This window comes from Neopelma chrysocephalum, unplaced genomic scaffold (assembly GCF_003984885.1).
Source record: "Neopelma chrysocephalum unplaced genomic scaffold, ASM398488v2 Primary Assembly neopelma1_24, whole genome shotgun sequence".
NCBI lineage: Eukaryota > Metazoa > Chordata > Aves > Passeriformes > Pipridae > Neopelma > Neopelma chrysocephalum.
Genome location: NW_020897693.1, coordinates 18,848,065 through 18,868,187, shown reverse-complemented (window position 1 = coordinate 18,868,187; position 20,123 = coordinate 18,848,065). Strand labels below are relative to the sequence as shown.

Sequence of the window (20,123 nt, the reverse complement as noted above, 5' to 3'; positions counted from 1 at the left end):
GACCAGACATTGGCTTCAGAGAAGTGGCTGTGCCTGCCCCATGATTGTACTTTGTTTTGGTTTGAGATTAAGAGTGAGATTCACTTCCAGGCTTTGCACTTTCTGGTGCGTGCAGCCTGTCCATATGGCAGATAACTGTGCCTTTAAAAATCCATATCCACTTTCCTTTCCATCTTCACAATAAGTCATCACTGAGTCCTGATGGGCTTTTGCAAGTGGAGGAGGTCAAATACACACAAATTGTTTCAACACAGCAAGTGTGAGAGGGTGTCAGATCTGCAGCATTGTTTCTGCTCAGTGATTCAATTAGTGTGTAAGGTATTTGCAAACACTGTACTTGCTGCCTGTGAGAAATGGATTGGTGGTCCTAGGCCAAGGGAATAAGAGGTGGGAGTAATAGTTAGATTTCTTGCTTGATATTGATAATGGACTAAGTCAAATGAATTGTCATGGACCAGGTGCTACCCTGGCTTTGCAAATCCAAGGACATGTTGTTGGCATTCTGTCAGTGATCCACTTTTTGGCTGGATTTTTGCTGGATGGATGCCATTCTGCTCCCAGTGCACTGGTAGACCAGGTGTTGGCTTGTCTAGTAGTGTGTTGCTCAGCAACGAAGAACGAGGCAGCAGTTTGTCTGAGTCTGGTTCATCTAGTTGTGTCCTGGGATGATCCTGATGTAGGATGGCTATATTATGTACAGAAACATAAGAGGGGGACAAAAATGAAGTTTTCCCATGCTGTCCTCATCCTAATTCCAGGCAATCCAGTTCTGTAACCAGCTTTCCATGTCTTCAATAGGTTCTATGCGAACAGCACATAGGACTTGGCTGCAAGAGCAAGAAGGCAGGATGTTGTCAAGACCAAAACCTGGGGAGTCTGAGGCAGACCTGCTGCACTTTCAAAACCAGTTCCTGGCAGCCAGAGCTTCCCCTGCAGTGAAGATTGTGAAGAAAGCAGATAAGAGGAAGGGGGAGGATGGGAGCATAGATGCTGAGAGACCCCCGCTACAGGACAGCAAGGATGTAGTCATGTTGGATGGTAAATTCTCTTCTGAGCTTCTTTGAATTACTAAGATTCTCTGTCCATTTCATGTTCCTCACTGCTTGCCTTTCACCTCCCTCTCAACCCAATGTTGCTTTTGCCCCGCATTTGTGTCCTCCTTGAAGTATTTTTCGTTCTTAGCCTTGTTGGAAAATGCCCTTGTCCAATGTTACTAGCATCCAGTAGAACCACCTTTGTTGCCTTTGTCCACATTTATCAGCTCTCTCTGGTACCTTGCTAGCAAGAGTGTTTTCTGTGATTTGTACCAATTGGACACTTACTGCTTATTTTGCCATCCATCCAGACCCTGTTCTCAGTATCTTTGAATTTTAGCTCTGCTAACAGCTCCAGCTTTCAGCCAGCAGATCTGGCTTGCTTTTGTTTTCTACATCAGTAGTAACTTTTGTCATGTGCTTGATAATCTCAGAAGCTCAAGGTGCTTTTTAAAAAGCAACAATTTAAATCTTGCAGTTCTTAGTTCCAGATAGAGGAGATATGATCTATTCATAGCAAGTGAAAAGAAGACTTTGACTTGTTCATGATCATACAAATCCCTCACTGTTACAGCTGGCAGTGGAAATATGCTTTCCTGTGCCTGAACACAACCTGCAAGGATAGTATGTACGGCTTTGCTTCTTGCCTTAGTGCTTGCAGTCAGATCTCAGTACCCTCTTCTGCTTATGGAACTCTTTGAAAAGACCTTGTGCCAATACATAAATAATAAAATTGTCGAGCATGTTTCTCTTTGCTACTCAGTACAAGTCAAAAACAGAGGACTCGTAATTGTCTTATTGCTTCCTCATCTTTATTTCTCATCAGAGCAGTAATAGGTGCTATTAGGGAGCCTTGGTCTGTACCTAATGCACAGTGGTTATATAAGTAACTTGACTGCTTTTTTTTTCTTATTACTTCTCCTCCCCAGGTTTTCCTGATAATCTCCCAGCTCTAACTCCAGCTCCTCCAAAAAAGTCCAAGATCAAAAATGCTTGTGTCCACTTTGAGGATGAAGATCTGGAGGACACACTGGAGAGTCATGATCAACACATTACAGCAGTCTTAAGCAAAATTATTGTATGTCTTTTTTCTTGTGATGATCTTCTGAATGCTGTAAACTAAACAGGGATGAAGGGCTCTGATGCTGCTTTTTATTTCTACAGTGTAATGAAGCAGCACTGTAGACCAGTGTTCTGGATCACTTTGAAAGAAAAAGCTCTTTGGGTGTATTTTTGCTGTCAGTTAAATATGGATTCAAATCTGTTTTCCAGCCCAAACTGCCTACAGGTCACACTGCTTGCATGCAGGCATGTTCTGTAGCGTGGATTTGGATGAATTTCTGGACTCTGAGGGGGATGTTAAAGGTTTTCTTTATCTAATTCTTTGAGTGATGCGTGGAGTTTGGTGGCCCAGCCTTTTGGAAAATAGCTCACTTTGGCTCTAAATAAGCACAAGGTGTTCTGAGCCTGATGACGATGTGAACTGCAGAGCTGAGAGATTTTGAGTCTGCTCTCAGCTAAATGATACAAACATGTCTGGCTGTTGCAAGGGTTTCTACATGGTTTGTTTGAATTTTTTTCTTCAGGAACGAGACACCAGTGCAGCAGCAGTGACCATGCCAGTGCCCACAGGAGACCCATTTCCAAGGTCCTTTCACCGCTCCGAGATAAAAAGTGAGGTAAGATTGTGAGCAGACATTTTATGCTACCTTCATTAAAAATTAAAATTTCTCCACAGTAAAGCCTAATGCTTGGTGAGGCTTGGTAAGGCTCAAAATAATTGACTTGGTTTGCTGGAGATCATGAGTTCGCTCAACATATCACTGGTATTGCCATCTTAGTGTAGGAGTGAGTTTTTCTTCCAAGTTGCCATCAAGTAGGCACTCCAAACCCTGCAGGTAAATAATGTTGGAATCCTTTTGGGTTAGGAAAAAGGCAGCCCCCTTCAGCTAACTTCAGTAAGGTGGATCAAATTTGCACTGCTGTAATAGAATTGATCCTGTTCTGCTTGTTTTTCTCTGAGGAACAACCTCTGTTAATTTGTCCACCAGGTTTGATTAAGTCTGTTCTTATTGAAGTTGCACCTTAATTCTCCTAGCATGACATTTGAATATGGTTGTATGGATTATCTTTTGTGGCTTTTTGGATTTTGACATATTTTTTTTCTGAGGCTGTAAAACTGGAAGCCATGGCTGCTGTTATTGGTTGTTGCTGTAGTAGCAAGAGCTGCTAACTGAGTGGGAGTCAGATGCTGGAAATTGGTATGTGATTGATAGCTGTGGTTGGTTTGAGGAGGTAGCTTATTTTGAAGGACAACTTTTTTGAAAGGCAGAGATGATACTTTTTAAAGTACCAGTTCTGTTTACCTGATACAGGAGTGCATAAAGCAGCTACCCAATGCTCAGACTGCCTTTTAAGTTTCTTCTCTGGACTGGGTACGTGTAAGAGATTTTTTGCTTAGTTTGCTTTGAATTTCCTGTGCATCCTGTGCAAGGCTGTTCAGAGCTGTGCCCTTCCATCACCTGGACAAGCAGCACAGTAAATTAGTCAGGATTATTTTAGCACCATTTGCCTATTTCTTACTGCGTAAATCTCTTCACCCTGCTGCTCTCTAATAACCTTATAAGAAGTCTGTTCCAAGCATGTGGTGAGCACAATGAAGTACAGCCCCATTTATCCTCAGAAATCCAAAGTATTCAACTATGCCAAGCCTCCAAACAGCAGGAAAGCTGGAACTGTTGTGTTTGGTGATATTTTAGGTGCACTTGCCATGCTTGAATTCACTTATAATTAATCATCTTCCTTCTCTAGCTACCAAAAACATCCATATTTTTGTCTCTCTGTCCTAGCCTTAAACTGGGTTTAAAAAAGAATAGCGTGATCACAGGTGGCCAGGTGGATGCCAGCAGCTTCTCTGAGTCATGTCCCGGTGTCTTATTTGAGGGTGTGTTTAGGATCAGATATACTTGTTAGTGGCTGGGGCAGCCTGCAGAGGAAAGTGGTGACACGTCTTCCCTATTTGTAGGTAAAGGTGGGATCTGGAAGAAAAAGCATCTTTGCGCAGAAGATGGCAGCGAAAAGAACTGCTGAAAAGGCAGCAACAGCTCCCTCTGCTGCCGACTGTGTGCAAGTAAGATCAGCTGCGCTGGATGCCTTGGATCCTGAGGAATCAGCGGGAGAGACACCTCTCCCCAGCATCAGGGGTGGTAAGTGGGGAAGGTTCTGCTTATCCGGCCTATCGTATTTACATAGCCTTAGTAACCAGAAACGTCAGTGCACCTTATTTTTAAGTTACGGTAGCATTGTTGTCTTTACTTTAGGAATCTCAAGATCACTTGGAATGTCTGTGTCGTGACTAGGACTTTTAAATGCTCTGAGACAAATTAACATTCTAAAAATTGGGTTAACTTTCTGACTGATTTCTTTTTTACTTCACATGGGGCCAAATAGATTTATTTTTCAAGGTTCTTGTCCTCCTTTTTCTTTCTGCTTGCTATATGCAAAGTTTTTCTTGTTTCATTATTGATTTATGCAATTTTAGGAAGAAGGTGGTTCTTGTGTTTGTTGAAGGTGTTTGAGACCACAGTGATGTGGGTTCTCACTCCTACCTAGATGATTGAAAGCTCAGTTTTCCGTCATCAGATCTGCTGCCATGAGACTGTGGCTTTGCTCCATAAGGAATGATGTGAGGCAGTGCTGATGAGTCAGTGCCACCTCCAGCAGTTACTTGTCTGACAGCAACGTGACAAGGAAAGATGAAGCTATTTCAACTGGTACCAGCATCTCCAGGCTTTTTAATTTGTGGGTGTGTGTCTTGGGCAGTCCAGTTTGCTTAGGACCACGATGTGTCATCAGGCTTTTACCCTGACTCCCTCTTTTTGACATTGAAATTAGAGGCCAGATGTCATTTGAAGATTATCACCATTTGGTTAAGGTTTGTGTCAGCCCTGACTCCCATCAGAGAATTGGTATGACAACCCCCAGGTGTACAGTGCTGTGTGTGCACAAATCCACCATCCAGGTCACTATACTGTGCTTACTGTATATCCTGTTACAATTGGGTAAATCTCAAAGAGAAATAGAAGAGCCCTATAGCTGTGATCCTCTTGAAGTAGAACACTTCTAAAATGTAGCAGCACAACAGGGGGATTAGAAAATTGCTTGACCTCCTCAGCAAGATTGCTGTGGCAGGATCATTAGAAGCAAGAGAAAAGATGGAGCTCAATTTCTTGTAGTAACAACGTTTGTGCCTAGTAACCCTCACTTTTGCTAATGGGGGAAGCTTACTGAAGCTTTTACCAGGTCGATCTGTCTTATCTCTTTCTGCTCAATATGCAAAACAACTGCTGTGGAGATGACATCAAACCTTACTGATGTTATGATGAGTGTCATTGCTCTGTCGTTTGAACAGGGATTTGATGCTTTCAGGGTACGCTAGTTTAGGATCATAGGTATGTTCTGAGTCAATATATGGAGCATATGAATAAAACATAAGGAATAAAGCCACTAAGTTGGGTCCTTGTGTAGTGGGTTTCAGGACAACTGGAGGGTCTCACTCTGACCAAAGGAGCATGTTACCCTGCTGCTATTGTTAAATGAAGTGAGCATTTAAAATGGATTTAGATCAGGTGATAAAGGAGACTTCATTTTGTTCAGGGTAGGAAAAATGCTCCCCTACTGAAATTTCTAATCTGTTTAACCCTTAAGGGTGAGTACAAGACATTGTTAGAAGCAAACATGCTGGTGTTGAGAATCTTGTATCTTGTATCAGTCCAGAAGCTGGTTTACCTAATAGCTGTAATTTTCTGTCTCACTCAGCAGGTATTTACTAGGTCATGGTTCAGCTGACGTACAAATGTGGGTTCAGGTGTTCTTGGGCAGAGAAAGAATCTAATATTCACTAACTGGGATGAATGCTCCAACTCCTGAATTGTGAATTATGCTCCAGTTTACCTTTTCTTGCCATTGCTTTGCTTTAAAGGAGCAAAATTGCTTTCCTCCCCATCCCTCCTCAAGCTCCTAAAGAAACAAGATGGAAATGATGTTTTGTTGTGACGGGGGGTGAAAGCCCAAGTATTTTAGTTTTGTTTGAATCTGAATTAAACTTCTTTACTCCTATTTAAACTTTGCTACCAAGGTAAAAAAAAAAAAAAAGAAATTTTGGAAACCTGGTAATGACAAAATTGAGATTTATTCACGATGCTGTCAACACTTAAATCACTAAGTGCTTTCTCTGCTAGATCTTACCGATAAAGCTGGTGACTTTTTGACCTCTCAGCGTCCTTGTCTCATAACGGGAGAGGGTCTTGGAAGCCAGAAGAGTGAGCAGGAAGCTGAAGCTATTCACAAAGAGAACTTGGAGAAGCTGCGGTCCATGTCTGAGGAAGAGATCCTGCAGGAGCAGGCAAGGCTTCTGGCTCAAATGGGTATGTGCTTCCCAGGGTTGGTTCTTGAGATGTGAAAGTTTACTACATATGTACATGTTCTGAAGTCTTAACAAGTTCACAGGTCAGAGATGGGAGCATAGAATTCCTGCTCATTCCATACATGTATCACCTATCTTCCATGCCATGTCAGTAGCTTATGAATAAGAGCTAAGTATGAAGAAATTAAAGAGCGTTTATTTCTCAGTGAGAGATAGTTTGGCTTAAGTCTTTCTCATCCCCCTTCTGCTGTGGGATAAGATGCTCCATGCACTCTGTTGTTTTGCACACCAAATATATGGTTACATATATGTGTATTAAGGTCCTAGAACGTAATTCTCTGAAGCAGATAAGAAAGCAAAGCTATAGCAATGCTGACGTGAGAGCGAGCCCTTGGTCTTCCTCTCCAAAGTACTAAGACTTGGGCCAGAACTGTCAGTATCCGAATAGGGAGAGCATATGGGCATGTGGGAGTTTTCAATTCAAATCTATTCTTGGTAGAGCAGAAGAACTTACAACTAGTCTTGACTTCTTGAAAAAGTGTTTTAATTATCAGGCTGTTGGGTGTGGGAATTCTGGCAGGGGTCTGGTTTGGAGCCCTGTTCACAGTGGTGCTCTGGGAATGCCTGTCACTGGCAGGTGATGACCAGGCAGAGGAGAACACTGACTGTGGTATGCTTGATAAGACTTTATGTGACCTAGGGCACTGTAAAACTTGTTGGTGTTGGGTTCAATGGATTTATATGCTTAAGAAGAGCAGATGTACAGATGTAGGTGGCAGACAAGGATTTTTTAGATACTCATAATTTCAGATCCTCTAACATCAAATTTAGGTGTGAACGGCATTTTAGATGCATAAATCGTGGGCTCAGCTTAAAGATCATATTCATGATCTTGACTCCATTGCTAGCAGCAATGGAATATTGGGTATAACTTGAAAAGTTGGCAGAGGAACTGTGCAAAATAATTGCAGACAGAATGTTTAGGTACATTCTTCGTTCAGAGACCTGAACTCTCCAAAATTACTATTTTGTTTAGCTTCACTGCTTATAACAATGGCATGTGTATGAAAAATATCCTGTTTATTCACTTTATTCTTGTGACTGATTTGTTATCTTTGCTCCTTATCCTCGCCACTCCATCCTTTGGGATATTAGTGAAGTGAATACTGAAGGAGGTTAAAAAAGGATAGGATGTATTTTAAGTATTTTTGAACAATATTTTCTGAAGCAGTGTGGGTTTTTTATATGCTCTGTGGGTTAAAATTGTAGATATTTCAGTCTTTGAGGTCTTAAGGAAACTGGGAGTAATTTTGGAATTCCCAGAATATTTGTGGATAGGGAATTATGCATGATGAAGCAACTCCTAAACTAAATTGCTGACTTACAGATTAACTTTGGAACTGGACAGGCACAGAGCTGTGGATTAAGGAGACTTTTTCTCCGTATTCAGAAGTGAATGATTTGTGGGTGTTAAATGCTGCCCAGTCCCTGAGTTAACCTCTTAGTTATGAAGCAGATGATACTTAGTGGTGTGAAGTATGAGGATGAGTAGACAATTCTGTGCTGGGCAGTGTCTTCGGGGTCTTATTGTTGGTACTATTCTGGTTTTGCTCATGGTGACTCTGGACAGAAGCAGGCTTAGTTTCTGACATACTGTGCACAGATTGATTTGATCAGTGACTTGTTTGCCACTGTGTGAAATGATGAAATAATGAATACCGTCTTTTCCTTGCTGTGTACAGTGAAGTGTGAGAAAGTGAGAGCTCTGTTTGCATTCAGAAAAAATATGAATACTTTAATGGGACTGGGCTGAATGCCTGTCCTTTGTTAAGGAGGGTTTAAACTGCATCATGAGGAGAAGGTGCAGCAATCAAAAGTGTGGGATAGATGTTTCAGAGATATGGGAGTCATTTTTGAGACGACTTATCTCAGGTACAGAGCGTTTCTAGATTGCTTGTCCTCTAAGGAATAAATAACCAATGTAGGTGTTATGTTCTTTTACTTTATATATCTCTGACGTTGCTTATTGGAGTATTTCTGTACCTTGTACAGACTTGGGCCAGAACTGACACAGAAGCACAATGCACAATCTCTTACTCAACCTCTGGCGTAAGCATCCCAACACCATCTTCTAGATGAAGAGTATTCAGAGACAGTGCACTCCATCTGAAATGATGTGGGATATATCTGTAGCAGATCTAAAAGTAAAATGACCATCTTAGAGCCGTAGGAATAAAACCTATCCTTCAAACACATCTACCTTCCAAATGTTTCTCTTCCGCTCCAAAGCATGAAGAGAATGGCCGTGTCTGTTTTCTGAATGTTGTCAGATGATAATTGACTCTCAGGATGAGGAGTCAGTTCAGAACAAACAAAGTCTCCTTCTTGTAATATAGTATCTAGACTATGAACTGCAGCTCTAGTGCAATTGAATAAAGAGCAGGTAATTCTTTTTGTGATGTCTGTCCTGAGTATTCTCGTAGTGTTCAGATTGATGCCACTGAGTAGTCCACAGGCAGGGTAGCTGAACTGTCAGACCTGGGTCCCTCTTGTAATTAACAGACCAGAATTCTCTCCACAATGAATAGTCTTGTTTGGATGTGCCTTTTCAGTGTCAGGGATGGGGAAAAGAAAAAACTATCTCTTTATTTGTAGCTGAGAAAATAACTAGAATTTTTGTGGTTGCTTTACCTTGAAAGAGATTTGTCAGTTCTTTCTCTGGTGTCTCCTCACCCGTCAGTTGCACCCAGCTTATGTGCCTAAGAGGTCTTAAAGCAGTGAAATGCTTTTTCAGTTTGAAAAGAAGTGACAATTGGTACAGAAGAAGAGGGCATATGGAAAAGACTGGAACATAAATAGCAGGAGCCATAGGCATATGAAGTATTTTGAGGCTTTCTGTCACATCTCTGTCTGTCTCTTTGTCAATACTTGCAGATCCCAGTTTAGTTGCTTTCTTAAAGTCACAACGTGGTAACAATGAAGGCCAGAAAAAAGAGTTAAAAATGGAACAGACCAGACCAGAGGAGTTTGTGGAATCTCTGCCCATGGGTCAACATGGTGTAAGATCATCTCTTTCCATGCAGGAGTTGGGTCTGGAAGAATCTGTAAGGAAGGAAGAAAATAAGAAGGTAGAAATCACAGGTAAGAAACAAAGTGCATGTTGTTAATTTTCTGAACATAAATGTTAGGTTTGTATGGTGTTTGTACATCAATCCAGATTGATTGACGGGCTTCACAGATTAGAAAGGTGATACACTATGTAATGGAGCTGAGCTATTCAGTGGGAGATCTTGCTTTTTTTGAAATTTGTTCTGAGGCCTCTGGGGGAAAAATGTAGTTTAAGCTTGGCATTGTTACTCTTCTGTTCCATTGTGTGAACAGGGAAACAGGAGAGTGTAAGTAGTGAGATTCAGCTGCTGCTTGAATAATTTCTTTTAACTGGAACTGACTGGGGACAAGAGGGTGATGGGTAGGTAAGAGTTAGTGATTTGCTCACAGGATAGCATGGAGATGATGGTCTCATTTCAGGGAAATTGGTCATATAGAGCATGGATCTCTTAGCATGACAGTGCTCCTGATGGACCCACTCTGTGATCTGTGTCTCAGAGCCCAGACAGTGATTTCCACAGGATACAGTTCTTTTCTTTGTGCTGTGAATGGAGTGGGAAGTATTAAGGTGTAGAGTGTTGTTCTGCTTTTTGTGAAGAATGCTACAGAGCTCTTGCCTCTTATGATAGAACTCTTTAATGCTCAATATATACCTGTATGAGGAGAAAGCTGCTTTAGCAGCAGCAACAAGAGCAACCCATACATTTTCATGGCAGAGAAAGTAAGAGTTTTTTCCTTAAGCTTCTGCTTTTATTTCCTCACTGCTTTTTTTTTTCTTTAGCAATTTCTTTTTCTCTGTGGTGATTTTTAGGCTCCCATTCTCATTTTCCTCACAGTTTTGTTCATAGTATGCTTCTCCCACAATTTCATGTCAATTTTTGGCTGTCCCCATCTCCTCTGATCCTCTCTTCCGATGCATTCTTTGTGTTCCAGTAACATGCAGACTATTAAAGAAGTCTCTGAATCACCCCTGGATTTCATCTTGATGTTTGCAAGAGATAACCATTTACCATTTTCTTGCTGAGAAGGATGAGTTCTGTGAGTGTATGTGTGTACATGTGCAGGAGAAATAAAGCTAATTAACCTCTTTCTGATGAAAACACTTCACTGAACAGTCCTTTTGCTGTTTCTCCCCAAGTTTTACTTTTCCATCTTAATCAAAAGGACTATTCTTAGTTCTTTTTTAGTTCCAAAACAATTGAGTGCACAAGTAGCACCAGGTTAAGTGAAATTCTTTTATTCGCCTGGGAGCAATAGAAGCATGTTGTTCAGCCTGTAATGGTGGAGTTCCATAGCGGTGCTCTTGGAAATAGCTCAGTGTTTAGAGCATTGTGTGCTGACATCTTTTGCTTCCTATAGAAGATTGCACAGGAAAAAAGAGGAGTTTTCCCAAGATATTTGAAATAACTAAGAAAGTGTGAGTGGAACACAGTTATAAAACCAAGGGAAGCCTTTCTAGCACCTGAATTTATGCCTGCAGCCCATCTTGGCCAACAGGAGATGTAAAAATTAATTTGACATTATCACTTAATGTTGGGATTTTAGCATCTGTTCAATGCTCAGAAATAAACTCATCATGACTAACCCAGCTGGGTTACGCTGAATTTCCCCAGGGAGAGGATGATGACACAAAGCAATGGGATTGCTCAAAAGTCAAACCTGCCTCTCTAATGAGATAAAAGGCTACTGTTTATTAGAAACAAGATGGTGAAGCCTTTATCCAGCAACTTGTAATCTTATGAAATGGAAAAGCAAATTCTGGCACTGAGACAAGAGGGGAAACAAAGCAGAAAGTGAAGAGGTTGGGTAGTAGCCTTTAATGTAACCCCAGTCTGAAAAAGTTCAGTGCAAATGTTGCATCCGTGCTGTCAGCTTGTGTTTTTGCAAAGGGATTTCTCAGTAACAATCTGCTGATGCCTTGAAATATATATCCATCTTTTTTTGTTGACAAGATCATATTATTTAGGGCTGGTAGTAACATGCGTAATCCTGTTCATCGAATGACTTAACCCTATTAATTTGGTGATTAATGGAGAAAACATTTTCTTAAATTACAAATGTCAATATATTTCATTTTTCTGCTGATTTTATTTCCTCTAGTTTTGTATCTACCACCCACAAACATTCTGCTTTCATACATTTCTGATGCTTTTTCCTTCTCTTCAATTAAAATGCATGCTGAGTCTTTGGCTGAAATTCTGTAGAACAGCTTTCTGGCTGAGCAAGATAACTCTGTGCTTGGTTCTTTGCCTGATCCAATACCACATTGATCATAAGGGTGAAGCTTCATCCTATAGAGAATGAGCGCCCTTCATGAAAGTTTATCTGTGAATTGGAGCAAAGTAAAAGGTTAGGTTTCAGGCCAGTTATCAGCAGGAAAAGATCTGATGAAAGAAGAGCATCTCAGTGGGACTCATTGTTCCTTGCAAGAGAAGACCACAGCACTAGGATTAATAGCCACAATGCAAATGAGCTCTGGGCAGCTCCAGCAGGAGTGGTGATGCTGCTTTTCATGCCCTTAGACTGCCTGTTACTGTCTGTATGTGTGATTTCTTTTGAGACTTCTCAAAGACTTCTTAGCGCATCTCTTCTCATTCTGGTTTGGGATAATATCCTAGTAAAAAAGCATTACCTTTCCTAGCGTTCAAATAACTTCCAGTTACATCTCTCTAGTCCCTTCACTTCTGACATTCTTCCACATGCTGATCTGTCTCTTTGCTAGGGCACCTCTTATGATGTCAGGCATAAATGTCTTGTTTCTCAAATTCTTCTAATCAAAGCTCTTTATAATGTTAAATTAGTAATTTCTTCCTCTGGTATTTGTACCTTTGACATTGTTGTTCAGCTGTCCAGTTTCCCCACTGAGCTGTCTCCCTGGCAAGCTGTGCAAATTTTCAGCTGTTTTGTTTCCCAAGCTGGTCTCCTCAAGCCTTTAGGGGTGATACTGAAGAGCAACATCATGAATGCAACAAATAATAGTATTTGTGCTCTCTTCAGTGTATCTGGGCTGAAATCATACTGGCTTCCAATAATTTTCTTGGACTCTCTGCATTAATACTTTTGAATCATCTCACATCTCCCCTAACACTCCCCTCCTTGCATGATATTAGTTTGCTTTCTCAAAAGTAAGGCGGATATTATTTTTTCTGCACTAGTTCTGATAATTTTGCCTTATTTGTGTCCTGACTTCTGTTCAACTTCTCCTAAATTAGCTTTGTCGGTGAATTTCATTACAGTGCTGTTTACTTCCTCTTCTAGCTCTCATGAAAGATGAAAATAGCTTTAAACCTTTGATGTTTATGCATCAGACAACAGACAGTTTGAAAATGGTTTTCTTTTTATTTTATATAATCTATATTTGAAGCAGTCTTTAAGCCAAGTAGCTTGGCACAGGGGGAATAGTATTTTCTTCATCTCTATCTTAGAAAGTAAGACTGCCATTTCTTTCCCCCCCCACAAAGATGATGATCTGCCTGTGAAGCCCAGGAAGGAATGGATTCACATGGACAATGTGGAGTTTGAGAAGCTAGAATGGATGAAAGATTTGCCTTCACCCCGGCAGAAGAAAACCAAAGAGGTTTGAAGGCAGAAACTGATATTTGCATGTTTGTATCTGAATCATGCTTCTCAGCAGTAACAGTTTTGAAGGCTTCAAAGACTAGTCCTCTGGCTACTCAGTCTGTAAATTTTTAAAAGAATTTGGGGCCTGATATGGGGTGTTTTTGAACTGTCATCTTCCAGCAATTGATGTAAAAAATGGTATTTTAAGTGATGAATGGAGTGGACAGCAATAGAAATAATAGTTTTCTCCCTCCACCCATTTGTTGTAGGGAATGCAAGCTCGATTCAGTTTAAAAGGAGAATTGATTCCTGCAGATGCTGATTTGCCAACACATCTAGGCTTGCATCACCACGGAGAAGAGGCAGAGGTAGGTATAATGTAGTACAAAAGGGTGCATCCATTTCTGTTTTCTGTGTTTCATTTGGTAGATTCCTTTTGTGTCAAGACTTTTTAGTGACAAAAAAGAATCTTAGAAAAATGGAGATGAGTGATTTTTCTTTAGAAACAAACTCCTAGAGACAAGTTGAGTTTGCATACGTTAACTTCTTTATGTCCAGAAAACTCTGTTAATGCTATTAAGGTTCTGTGGTATTGGAAAAAGGTGCATGTACTTCCTTTTCTTAAGAGGTTCTGTATTCTCCTGTCACATCAATTAGGAGAATCTCTTCTGCAATTGCCACAAAGTGGCAAACAACATTGCATTGCAGTTTTATCTTCTGTTATTCAATCTTTTATAGTTAATCTTATTTTGAGGGGCCTGTTTTTACTTATAGCTGAGGGTTGTTTTTGGTTTCTTTGTTCTGTTTCCCCCCTGCCATTTAGAGGGCTGGTTATTCTCTCCAAGAGCTCTTTCATTTGTCTCGCAGCCAAGTTACACAACAGAGGACACTGGCTCTACAAGTCCTAGGTCGTATTGTTCAAAAGGTAGGTCACTTTCTATAGAAATTCCCCCCATAATTCCAGTTTCTGATGTATCAGGGCCCAGATTCTCTAGTACTAGTTGTCTGCTTTCTGCAGTTCAATGGAGGTAAGCAAAGTCACCTACAGGGCATTCTTTTTCACTGAGGATCCTTACTGTTAGAAAACCTAGTGTTGGGATATAACAAACTGAGATTGGGGTTTCTCTGAAGGGTTCCAGAGTGTACTTCCAACAAGTTGTTCCAACTGTTATTTGGCAGCAGTGCTGCAGCTTCAGTTCTTTTGTTGATTTGGACACAAGTTTGGTTTTTTTGGTGTTAACTTTTGTGACAAACCCATTCTTGGCATTGGCCCTTTCACTCTGGTTGTCTGAGCCAGCTTCACAATGTGCATTTCCTGTAGGAGGTGAGAAAGAACCAAGCCTACTCATAGAGCAATGTGCCAATACCATAAAGCAAAATGAATACTTCTGTGCACATTTCCACCTAACTCTTGAGGGAAGTGCTAACCTTCTACCTAATGGCATTGGAGACAGAGAAGAAATAGCAGTGTTGTTTTGAGAAGGACAATGGGGCAGAACAGGGTGAAGTCAAAAGATGGGTTCAGACTTTAGAAAGAAAATGTTCCTGCATTAAGGAACTGTAGTTGTGTGCCACTGTAGAATGAAAGGAGGATAAAATAAAGGAAAAAAAACCTGCACACAGTTTAGCGGCTTTACAGTAGAAAGGGGAAGAGGCAAAGATGTGGAATGTTGAGATGTACCCAGCTTAGATGAGACAGCCTTAACCCTGGCTCTTTGTGACATACTTTTCAGGCCAGGGCTGGAGAGTTTGCTTCCTCCTTGAAAGGCAGCGTTCTGCGTCTGCTGCTTGATGCTGGATTTCTCTTCTTGCTGCGCTTCTCTCTGGATGATGCAGTGGATAATGTCATGGCAGCATCTGTTGGTGCTCTCCGGGCTCTGCTGGTGTCCCTTGATGATGAGGTAGGACAATCAATAAGTGCTTGAGTTTGATTTCAAACTGAGCTGTTCACAGGAATCAGAATGAGAAGACCTGGTAAGTAGCTTGAACAAAGGCTTACTGGATGGGTTAGCTTAACGGTGAAGAGAATGTCATTCCTGTGCTTTGGGACAGACACTGGAGTATGTTATCCCAGTTTGAGAGATTCAGGTATCTGTTTTTCTACCTGTTTGAATTAGCTCTGCCCCATGATTAAATTCAGTGTGGACTGCTGAGTTGAGTTTCTCTTTCTTTTGATGTCTTTGCAATCTAGATCAGGCCACTACTAATGTATGTGTAGAATTTAGTTTTTTAATATGGTCTATTATGTTGTTGTTTTCTTATTTTATAGTTTTCCTGCTTCTTAACAGATGCTTTCCTTTGTGCCTCATAATAATGCCATTTTCTTTTTCTCTCGTTGTCCATTTTCTGCGGTTCTCATGTGCTTTTGTTCCCATGTTCTTTTGTAATACTGATACATACCTAATTTTACCTTCTCATATGTTTATTTTCTTTTTGATGCTTTTTCACCTGGTAGAAGGTTGAGACTTCTTTTAGGTGTTCAGAGCTAGTAAAGAGCCTCCAGTAGCAAGATTAAAATGTATTCCTGGTTGGACAGAAGCAGTCCGTTATAGGCAAAGCATGCTGTGGGCTCTGTTGCAAGTTCCTTCCTTGAGAGCTGCTCCTATGTCTGACTGCAGAGGGGCTGGTGACAGACAAGAGTGGGTAGAAACTCCCTGCAATTTTACCAGGCCTGCAGAGCTATCCGTAGTGGGAGGCAATAGAAATGAAGATAGCTTTCTCCACATGTTCCTCCTTTTCTAAGCTATGAGCCTAATGGAGTTCTGCTAGATGAGTCCTGCCCACCCATGGTAGGTAATTAGTGCTATAAATCAGCTTCTTATTGTGTTTTTCTTTCTTCTGATACTGCTCTGGTTTATAACTGTCTGCAGTGCTCTGATTTTCAGATCAAAGCCTGTGGTGTGATGTCTTGTGTAAGCCGGGATTGCTAACTGTTGGTGCCAGAAGCAACACTGTGGGTGCTCTGTCAGTATGTTTTCTAACTTGGGTAGTCCTTCCTAGAGTCTTGTGTTGCTGAATTTCAAAAGGTCTCTGAGAAAGGAGCAGAGCTGAAAGTCTGGCATTCTGCTCCAGGATTCGTAAGACAAGTAGGATTTATCCTATGAACACAGAAGATCAACACACATAAAAATCAGTCTGAAGGTTTTGTTCATCCATCAACGGCCCTGAGAAGGAGGCAACTTGCTTTTTTTTTCCTTTGAAGATCCAGCTACTTTTTCTTATGGTTTTTCTTCTCTCAGTGGAAGGAAGACAGTAGTCCCAAACTGTATTCCAAATGGACTCATAGTTTCATCCCCTAAAGTCAGGCCTCTTCTGACCATGTCATTCACTCACCATCTTTAGTTAATCTTGCTTTTCTTTCTTTTTTTTCTTAATGTCTGATAATAACTTGTGCTTCCTTGTTACTTGGCAGTTGAAGTCTACCACTTCTTTTCTGACTAATATGGTAGTTATTTCTCATTATGGGTTCAGGAAGTGGAAATTTAAAGCAGTTAATTAAGCGGTGCAAGTACTTGATTTGGCTATCTGTTATATTCTAAAACATTTTGGAGGAAGCAAGTCTGTTATGGAAGCAATCCCCTCTCTGAAGAGTTGGAAGCTCTCTTATTGTGCTATTGCTGTATAACTTGAGAGGACCTGACACTGTCATTAGCTGTGAACAAAAAAAAGGGGGTTTTCTGTTTGCTGAAACTTGGAGTGTTCAAAGAAAAGCCAAACACACGTGAACAAATACACTAGGTAGTCTTTATTTTATCATAACAATTTTTGCATGATCTTTCTGTGTTATTTGTGACCTAAGTTCCACGCAGGTGCAGAAATGGCAATAGAGCCAATAAATGTTAAATTTCATTTGAACTTCTATAGCCTTGGTGGTTTGATTATTTATTTATTTATTTATTATCCTAAATGTGTTTCAGTTAAGCTAAATTTCTGTTACCTGTGTGGTGAATTCATGTTGTAGTAATTACTTTTCGTAGTTTCCCAAGTGTGTATGTATGAGGTTAAAATCACTTCCCTGAAAAAGCATTGCTTTCTACTTGTATATGTTTAGAATGTCCTTTATTATGTTCCTGTTTTCTTGGGCTTAGGTGGGAATCAATAAAGCATTCCATAATAAAAAGCATCTTTGAAAATTTTTTGTTTTCCATGATTTCTTTGGGAGAATTTTTTTATATGCTTTTACTCTCCTTATAGAAATATCTTGATTGGACTTTCTCATGGTACCAAGGGATGGCTACATTCCCCTTTGTCCCCAACAATGAGGAGGAAGAAGATGAGGAAGAGGAAGAATTAAATGGAACAGAGAAATCTCAAGATAAAAAATTAAAGGATGAAAACAAGCCAGATCCAGATGTGGCCCGATATGATGTTGTAAAGGTAAGCACATTTTCTTTTTAGGAAAATAGCACACACAGCACTGTGCTGAGCCTATTGAGACATCTACTTTCTTGTGCATCCTGGACAAGAACAAGAATTAGAACTCTTCCCTGGCTGTTGGTTGTTACGTTTCTGTCATGTATTACCAGGAGGATGATTTTATTCATCTCTAAAAATGTTGAGACTTGACTTGTGTGATTTCAGTATCTTTAATATCTCTTAACTTCCTCTAGGAAAATCGACAACAAGCACGCTGATGACCTTGTAAGACTTGCTGAAAGGCTGCATACAGATGTGACTTTCAAGCTCACTTACTTGAGCTAAAAGTGAAGAGGTTCCAACCGTTATTAAAATGTTTTTTGTAAAGTTGAACAAGAATATTACAGCTAGATAGTTCAGAACTAGTAGATTTGTACAATGATATTCTTTTTTTATTTGACATTAGGTGGTTACTTACCATTTCCCCAAATTTCATTCCTCATATTTGTGTTTCTCGTATTAAGAGTTTTACAGCATTTGAAGGGAATCCCTCCCACATTTGAAACCTAATCCCATATTTTTGATACAAGATCTAAAAATTTTTGTTATCTCAAATTCAGTCTTGGTCGAGCTGATGCAACTCTCTTGCCTGCTGCAGTCAGTAAAACCTGTGATCACATCAGTTAGTCCTTTTGCTTGAGCACTTGGTTTAAAAGCATCACTGGGTGAATGAATTACTGTACTTGGGCATCTGCTGTTGTTTAGAAGCTTTATGATTTTGGATGTGTTCTACTAGGTGTGTGACACTGTTTAAAAAACTTAACAAAAGAGTTTTAGGTAGAATTGAGATCAGTTTGTGATTCTGGAAACAGTTGCACAGTTCAGCATAATGGATTTTAATTTGTTCCAAGTGACCTGAACTCAGAAGGTATTTGGGATAAAATTCCCCACTGTTCCCATTGTTGTGAAATTCCATTTCACACCTGCATATTGGCTGTTACAACCCAATTATTCCACACAGTTGGGAAAGGAGTATTCAAACTAGCTGCTGAACTTGGTCAGGCCTAGAACTGCAACTTGCTTGGCTGCAACTTTTAAAAAGTAATAGTACTAGAAATTCAGGTGTTATGTATTTGCCTTTTTGCAGAACCAGGAATGCATAACACTGTTAAGTAAACTGAAGATTTGTTTCCTGGCACTGCCACTGGTCCTGGTCTTCTACTCAGTGAACCATAAATAAAAAAATCACATCATCTCTATACATCTCTTTTTCTATTGCAGAATAGGAATTCGTGTCTGTTCTCTGCTTCTGTCTACTTTCTCTGACATGGCAGGTACTATCAGACAAAGTGCTGCACTAGGTGGATGTGGTGAAAATGATTCAAGGAGCATGAGAACTCTTTTCAGCAACAATAGGTTTTAATAGTCCTCTCTAGGGAAGATTATTTTCCTATTCCTTGTCACTTGCATTTTATACTCTGGAAAACACAAATACCCAAACCCCACCAATGGTCTGATTCAGAACAGAAGTTCAGTTGTTCCTGCTCTCTTGAGGTAACTCTTGCCAGTGTACTTGAAAATCCCCAGAACCTTGTTTCTTTGTTTCCCCACTGCTAATTTTAAAACCATCTCTGCAGAAGATGTAATTGAATCTGCTTTTGTCTTCCAGCAACTGAAGCGCAGAGAGAAATCAGTTAGAGCATAATGGATTTATTTTTTTTTAACGCCCTTCAGGGACTTTTAAAGACACGGATCCAGCACCGGCTGAGGTACATCCTGGAGGTGGTGCGACCTGTTCCAACGGTAGTCCTGGATATACTGCACATCCTCACCCACATAGCAAGGCACTCCTCTGAAGCATGTAGCCAGGTAAATCTCCCATTGTACAGGAGCTTGGGAATGATAGAGAAGGGTTTGAAAAAGGAAGAAAGAAGCAGGCAAAGTTATGGCAAGGATATTAGACAACTTGTCTGTTTTGCATGTCTTCTGCTTGCCTGCATAACTGCTTACCTTTGGTTATTTGTGCTGCCTGCTGTTTCTCTGCAGCTGCTTGACTGTCCGCGGTTGATTGAAGCCATTGTCAGGGAATTTCTCCCTACTCGGTGGGATCCCCAAGTGGCTGAACCAGGATTTTTACTTACCAGTCTCCATGGAGTTGCTTGTGCCAGTGCTATGAAGTTCATCAGAGTGTTGGCATCCGGAGGCCGAAATGCAACAGCCAGGCTGGTGAGTGGTTCTCGGAAGAGCTTTTGTGATTGTAAAGGCCTTTGCTCTCTATGCCTTACTTTCAAAGTAAAGAGAGAAGTTTATTTAGAGATGACTGAGCTGAAGCTGAAATAATAATTGTGAAGAAAGTGCATCAGTGCATTTTGAAAGATTTTGTCGACAGTGTGATAATAGTGGTGATTCTGCTGTGTACCAGCAGAAGAGCTTCAAGATTTTCTCTGCTTTTTTATGTGGAACACAGTATGGTGATGCTGACCAATAGCAGATGTTTAGAGCACACATTGGTGTGTGATGCTCTGTACTCTCCCTTGTTCCAGTGATAGGTAGCATAGGACTGTATAAGCCAGAGACTTAATCACTGTCCCTGTGTTTTACAACCCTGGTTGAATTTTTCTGCCATTAATTTGTCTTAA

General features: G+C 40.5%; 1 protein-coding gene across 4 annotated transcripts in view; it reads left to right on the top strand.

The window, feature by feature from the left end:
- Positions 1–20,123, top strand: part of RPAP1 (RNA polymerase II associated protein 1) — a 37,727-nt gene that overhangs the window by 647 nt on the left and 16,957 nt on the right. For 3 of the 4 annotated variants that reach the window (XR_003537720.1, XM_027706595.1, XM_027706585.1), the window contains exons 2-14: positions 795–1,038; positions 1,964–2,112; positions 2,621–2,713; positions 4,060–4,240; positions 6,275–6,460; positions 9,394–9,600; positions 13,029–13,144; positions 13,398–13,496; positions 13,952–14,053; positions 14,862–15,029; positions 17,323–17,505; positions 19,219–19,353; positions 19,531–19,710. Coding sequence is in view for 3 of the 4 variants with exons in the window: in XM_027706595.1 (XP_027562396.1) it covers positions 804–1,038; positions 1,964–2,112; positions 2,621–2,713; positions 4,060–4,240; positions 6,275–6,460; positions 9,394–9,600; positions 13,029–13,144; positions 13,398–13,496; positions 13,952–14,053; positions 14,862–15,029; positions 17,323–17,505; positions 19,219–19,353; positions 19,531–19,710 (2,034 nt within the window). In the remaining variant the exon portion in view is untranslated. Of the gene's footprint in view, positions 1–794; positions 1,039–1,963; positions 2,113–2,620; positions 2,714–4,059; positions 4,241–6,274; positions 6,461–9,393; positions 9,601–13,028; positions 13,145–13,397; positions 13,497–13,951; positions 14,054–14,861; positions 15,030–17,322; positions 17,506–19,218; positions 19,354–19,530; positions 19,711–20,123 lie in introns of those variants that run through there. The other variant, XM_027706600.1, reaches the window with a different exon arrangement.